Source organism: Clarias gariepinus, chromosome 28, assembly GCF_024256425.1.
Source record: "Clarias gariepinus isolate MV-2021 ecotype Netherlands chromosome 28, CGAR_prim_01v2, whole genome shotgun sequence".
NCBI classification, from domain to species: Eukaryota; Metazoa; Chordata; class Actinopteri; order Siluriformes; family Clariidae; genus Clarias; species Clarias gariepinus.
Genome location: NC_071127.1, coordinates 15,014,787 through 15,021,688, shown reverse-complemented (window position 1 = coordinate 15,021,688; position 6,902 = coordinate 15,014,787). Strand labels below are relative to the sequence as shown.

General features: G+C 39.8%; 1 protein-coding gene across 3 annotated transcripts in view; it reads right to left on the bottom strand.

The window, feature by feature from the left end:
- Positions 1–512: 512 nt before the first annotated feature.
- The window catches only part of hivep3a (HIVEP zinc finger 3a), a 44,235-nt gene continuing 37,845 nt past the window's right edge, over positions 513–6,902 (bottom strand). For 2 of the 3 annotated variants that reach the window (XM_053490347.1, XM_053490348.1), the window contains exons 5-8: positions 5,576–5,751; positions 4,415–4,516; positions 3,739–4,340; positions 513–2,387 (exon numbers count right to left, since the gene is read on the bottom strand). In XM_053490347.1, coding sequence (XP_053346322.1) covers positions 1,824–2,387; positions 3,739–4,340; positions 4,415–4,516; positions 5,576–5,751 — 1,444 coding nt within the window. In that variant the 3' untranslated portion in view covers positions 513–1,823. The remainder of the gene's footprint in view (positions 2,388–3,738; positions 4,341–4,414; positions 4,517–5,575; positions 5,752–6,902) is intronic. The other variant, XM_053490349.1, reaches the window with a different exon arrangement.

Below are 6,902 nucleotides of genomic sequence, written 5' to 3'. Positions count from 1 at the left end.
AATATACATATATAAAATATATGTATTGCTTTGACAGTTTCCTCATAACGCAATAAGCGGCAAAAGCGTTCAAGTCAAACCAGGACTTTTGATTGTGCAGAATAACAGAACAGTATAAGATTAAAAACTCCCTTTATTTCTCTAATGTAGGTCTATATAATCCCCTGCTACTCCAATATACTTATCCCAGTGCTTAGATACCATCAAGATACAAAGTTTTCTCACTACACCGGAGCCATGATCGGACTGCCTGCTTTATGTCTGACAAGCTGGCCTCCCAGGAACTCCTGTCATTACTTCTTATTATCGTATCATGCTTGAAGTGTTGTATAAATGTCATCGTTTGTATTGATTTATTCTCAAGAACTTTCATCACGAGTCCTGGTTTGACTCGAACGGCGCCCCGTACATGGCTCAGTGGTGACATCTGGAGCACGAAGAAGGACAAACACCCAGAGTTTGTTCATTCTCGTATATATATATATATATTTTTATTTCATTTTGAGTAATAATGGAATATTGAACATTTCAGACAGTACCCAATTGAATACATATTTTCGATCTGCTTTTATTGCTTACCAATTTTGCCGTCAATGCTGCTCTTTATAGACACCAAATATTTCATTCAGGCTATAGCTACATGATGTTTAATTGAGGAAAAAAAAAGCTATAAAGATATTGTTTTTTTATTTAAACATCAATAAACCATGTGTACTCTAAACAATTCTCAAGAAGAGACTATTAAAAAATAATAATAATAATAATAATAATAATAATAATAATTAAAACATAATTAAGCGAAGCTTACTGTCAGTCTGGTGCCAGTGTGTGTTTACGTACGTAACAGAAGCTACTTTAAACTGCAGGTATTTTGAACAGTTCTTCATTGAGGCACTCACTGGTGCTATATATTTCACACAACACCGTCAGAAAAAAAAAAAAAAAGAAGAAGAAGAAAGTAGTCGTCCAGTTAAAGTTAGAGTTAATCTCTGCCTAAATACAATCATAGCTCTGCTGACAATAAGAAACATGTTAGATGATACATTATCTGCATATTTTCTCTAATCTAATAATAATAATAATAATAATAATAAAAGAATGAAAAACACAGCAGACAATATATCCATGCTTTAAGCTTTAACTATTTATAATATATGCGTATAATCTTATTACTTCTTTTCATCTTACTAAAAGCTTTTCTGCCATTGATCGACTGATTAACAGAATACATGGGAAAGAACTTTCCATATCCAAATACTGCACAATAAGAAAATACTATACAGACCTCTTCTCATATGTAATCTAGCAACACTACTAATTGCATAAATTAAAAATAATAATTATTTTTAAAAAATGAAAAAAAAAAAAAAAAAGTAGATATACTGACAACGTGAGTGGTTTTTGGTTATTTGAGAAATACCATGTGTATGGAGTCTATCTACCGTGCTTATGATGTATATCAAAAATGTTGGATGGACACAACCGTTCAGCGAAGTTTCATATTCTAGTGAGAAATTGCATTTAGAAATGATACAAACACATAAAGTACAAACTCCAAAGCCATTACAAGGTCATATATAAATCAATATAAACCATATATATATATTTTACAGTGTATATAAATTATAGATAGAAATGAGTCTAGAATACAGCTCGAGAACAATATACATACAGATATCAGATATATCTTGCATCTACAGTACATATCTACACTATTACATTGATTTTCTTTTTTCATTTATTTCTTTTCTAAACGCTCATCTTTTTTCTTGTTTTAAAAGACAATTCGGTTCATCATCCATTGGTTGTTTTTGATCTGGAATCTAGTGTCTCCTCTCTGCTAGAGTTCTCTCCGATACTCTGGACGCCTTTTCCTTCCAAGTGCTCTTGGGTGTCGCGTCACTATCTGTAAACGTCTGCGTGGTATGCTTGATTGTAACGCTTTTGTGGACGTGTGTCGGATCTTTGTCCGAGCGCTTTCTCCCCTTTCTTTGAGATATACACTTCCAGGTTGTCAAGGGTGCGCTCGGGGTATCGCCTTTTTTATCATCGGTTTCCTGGTTTTGTCTTCCAGGAGCAGACCCGTATTGTATTAAGTCGCTTGAGGAACTTGTTTTTTCCTCCTCGCCCGGCTCGGCTACCGCTGTCTGGGTCATGCAGGGGTTGAGTTTTGACCGGTGCACGTGCAGACCGGAGTTGATTGTAGGAATCTGGACCATCTGGATTCCCCCTATGGGGATCATGAGGCTGAGGCTGGAGCTCGGAGTCTGAGGTTGGGAATGTAGAGGCAGGTGGCTGAGCACTCCTTGGCCTTCCCTGGCCTGCCCGTGCCTGAAGGAGAGCAACTCGGTCTGATGCTCTCTTCTCTGAGCTCTGCTCGTCTTCTCCTGGAAGGCAAACAGAAGGCCGTTTGTGAGCCAAAAACGCTATATCAAGCGGGTATCGCTTCACCGATGCTATTTCTAAAGACCTGAAAACAGCTGCTGTTTTTATTTCAGGTAAGGAGAACGTTATTTATAAGCAGAAAGACAAATTAAGTAATGCCGCCAATTTTAATCTTAGAAACACAAGTACACCCCAAGTCCAAAGCCACATTGTGATACTACCAGAGGCTAAACATACAGGTGTCTGGGTTTGGCATTAATTATATGTAAAGAGCGATGGCCTGCTTTCTTAATAAAGGCATAAGTCCAAAATAACAGGCTGTGTACTTTTGGCATCAGTATATTGGTTTTGGAATGTTTGGTCTGGATAGATTTGGCTACGTGGCCCAGAAATTGCTGCGTGCACAAATAAAAACCTGCCGTACTATATGGGGAGTAAAATAAACTCAGCCAAAGTAGGAATCGTTGACATCTCTTTATCCATGAACTCTTCCTGACTAAATGCAATATTGAGCAAAGTAACATAACTTAAATAAAATATTAACTAAATTATGTACTGTTGGTCAAATTTGCATGGAAGTGCATGCGTAAATGTACGGTATTTCAGTTGTATATGCATTATACTGCAGTACGCAATGAGATTAAATAATATTTCTCCTGGACCCGAGGTGCAAAGACATAAATGAGACATGACAAGGGACGAAAGACAAATGAATGGCAAAAACACAACAACCTAAAGTATCTCAGTGATGTGTTCAACGACTAGAGCTGCTCTTAGATCCGTATGGTGCTCTCTCAGAATCGTATAATATTTCATTTTGTGTTTACTACAGCAAATAAACTAATCGTTTTCACTAATCAATAAATTACTAATCATACAGTATATACTGTAAACCGTATATCTCTCGGTCGAGTTCAGCACACACGTGGGGAAGACTGCTGACTTAACAGTTGTATAGAAAACCATTATCATATAATAACACCCTGCACAAGGAGGGTAAGCCAAAGAAGGTCATGGCTGGCAAACAGTGCTGTATCTAAGAATATTTATGGAAATTTGACTGAAAGGGAATTTGTGGCAGGACAAGGTGAACAATCAACAGGGACGACCTTTGAAAGAGCTTGACGAAGAGTGCCGTGAGGCTGGAGTCGGTGTTTTAAGAGCCACCATGCACAGCTATCTTCTGGAAATATTTAACTCGAATGAATGAATCTAGAATATTAATATCTTTAACTCGACCAAAGGGACATTCATTGCTAATTAGCGACCTCAACATGAGTCCAACTGTGCTCTCTGGATAAATGTCACATGCTGTCTTGGTTAAGAAGGAAATCAAGCAGAAATAAAACTCACCGGCTTGCCCTTGAAATTGACTGTACTGTTTGAAGACTTGGTTAACTCTCGATGGTTGTAAACCCTCTGTTGGACAGTCAAGCTGGCCCCAAAACTGGAGCTTTGTGGGCTGCTTGGAGACATGGGACATATGGGAGAAATAGCTCGAACTGGGGATAGGTGTCTTAGTGAGAAAGGTGAGACGGGTCGGGTGGATGGGGAAAGAGAGGACTGGCAGGGAGAAGGAGAGAGACTCAGCCGGGGAGAGAGACAGCGCAAAGGGGATGCATCCCGTCGTGGGGAGCCTGGATGCCCAGGGGATACAGTAAGGCCAGGAGAAAGACTGCATATGGGGGAAGAAGACATGGCTGCAGTGGTGGTCTCTACATATGAAGATGTGCTTGGACTCGGCTGCCTGGACTCATTTGTCTTCACCAAGGCTGTTGGACCTGAACATCCTGGAACTTCACTACAGACAGATATCCTCACAGATGAAGCAGAGGATTGGGATGTCTCCTCATCAGCTTCCTCATTGTCGTCATCTTCCTCATCCGTGTCCTCGGCATCTGAAAACTGGTGCTCCTCTGCGACTTCTGGTGCTGTGAAACTCTCCTCAGGACCATCTACAGGAAGGAATTTCATTTAGGCTTTGTACATTTTGATATGATAATTTGAAAGATAGTGGTTTTGCAAGCACCTGCTTCTTCTGTGTCTGGCTCACTCAGCACAGGTCCAGGAGCGGTCCCCTCTGGACAACGTTTCCCATGAGCCTTTGACTTCATATGTTTGGTGAGATTCCCTATGGATTACACAGCAAAAAATAATACATAATGTTAGATTGCTAGAAGCTACAACGATCCATAAATTCAGTCATGATACTCATTTCCATCCATCCTTCTAGGAACCTCTATATTCTAACTAGGCGAATAGTGAGGCATTGTATTTATTCCCATTTTTACAACCATGGTAGGACCTCCAGTCAACATTCACACACCCAATCACACACTACAGGTAACTTTGGGAAGACAATTAGTCTTAAGACAGAAGACCTGGAGAAAACCCACCAATTATAGAGAGAATATGCAAACTCTATGCACACAGACCCCGAGACGGGAATCAAACCCGGACCCTGGCGGTGCAAGGCGACAGTGCTAACCACTAAATTAATAATAATTTATGTAAATAGAAGCTTTAAAAAAAGTGATATAATAAAAGTAATTTTTTGCTTATATTTTGTCATTTTAATTTGCACAGTGGTGCAACCTCCAGGGTCCGGGTTCAATTTCCAGCTGGGCTCGATTCCCGTCTCTAAGTTTGCGTGTTCTCCCCGTGCTTTGTGGGTTTGCTCCAGGTACTCAGGTTTCCTCCCACAGTCCAAAGACATGCAGATTAGACTAACTGGCATTCCCTAATTCCCAGTAGTGTGTGAGTGTGTGTATGTGTGTGTGCCCTGTGATGGATTGGCACCCTGTCCAGGGTGTACCCCGCCTCGTGCCCTAAGTCCCCAGGGATAGGCTCCAGGCCCCACACGACCCTGAATACAGGATAAAGTAGTATAGACAATAAGTGAGAGTGAATGAATAATTAAAATAATGAATCATGATCATGATTATAACTACATGCTGTATTTTATTTATATGGAAAGAAATAAGTTTAAGTGAATAAATGTTTATGCAATAAATTTCGTCCATGTCTAGATTTCCTCATCCTCCATGTGCTTGGCTACAATGCATAAGATGAGACATACAGAGGTATTAGCAACCAAATTACTGCCCCAGGCACAACAAATATACAGTAATGCAATGCAATGGAGCAGAAGCTAGACAGTAATCTAATGGTATAAACTTCAATAGATTGCCTTTGGTTTTGAAAGCGAAGTTGCAGTGCTGGCAGACGTAGGGCCGAGCATCAGTGTGCAGTCTGATGTGTTTCCGCAGCATGCTGGGCTTCTTGCAGCGGATCCCACACTCCTCACACACGTAACGGCCTCTCCCCCGTCCCCGCACGTACACATACTCCTCACTCGACCTGTAACTGAAAGAACGTCTCATTCAACACCTGATTCATTCAAAAACAAGACAAGAAATCAAATAAATTAAATTATACAACACAAACTTTACTAGAAAGATAATTATTTGATATATATTAAAATTGAAAGGGATGTTCAAGTCAAACCGGGACTTTTGTGTGCACAATAACAGAACACAGTTTTCTCTTTTATTTCTCTATATAATCTCTTGCTACACTAATACACTAATAACCCAGTGTGTCAATAGTGCTTGGACAACATCAAGGTAAAAAGAGTTTTCAGTCCGCCAGAGCCATGCTTTACGTCTGAAACGCTGGCCTCCCAGGAACTCCTTTAATGGCCCAAATAGGCAGAAATGGCTTGGAGCGAGGTCAGGACCTGTATGAAGGATGCGTCAATAACTCCCATTTAACTCGCATTTAATTCGCTGAATGTTCACTGGAAAGTCTGCAGTTGGCTCTCAGTCACCTTCAAAGACGCACGATCTTCTTTAAAATCATTCTTATTCCCATATGACTGCAGCTACTGTAAGAGTCTCATCGAACCAGTACACATTATGGCACGATCACAAATCTTGAAAGGTGATTATCAATGATTTAAAATATTTCAGTGATAGATAATATCATCCATTTTATTCTGACAATCTGATCTGAACAACACACTGGATCTGTGTAAAACATTCCCAGAGAAGCAAATCTCATCATGGCATTCCTTTTTACAATATTAAACTTTTAAAACTGTACTGAGTAAGGACTAAATGGAAAGTAATATTGTGAGAAAAAGAACACTACCAGCATGGACAGCATAATAAATGGATTATACATTGTGCAAGACATTCTATGTATACTTTTTTTCTCTTTTTTTTTAACATCTCCAGATCTAAAGCACCTGCACAGACCGCTTTAAAAAAAAAACCTCTTTATTAAAAGAAAACCAGTATATTTGGCCAAGACCTTCCTCCTAAATGTACACAGACACGACGGACACATGGACACTAACTCGGACTGGGTGTCCACCCATGGGTGTGTTCAGAGAGTCCCAAAATGGGGCCTCCACTTTACCTCAAACAGAGAACCATTTATAATGTCAAGGATCCGAGCCCCCCCTCATTCCAAGCCCTTCACCACCCACACGTCCCAGCTTAAACATGGGGTGC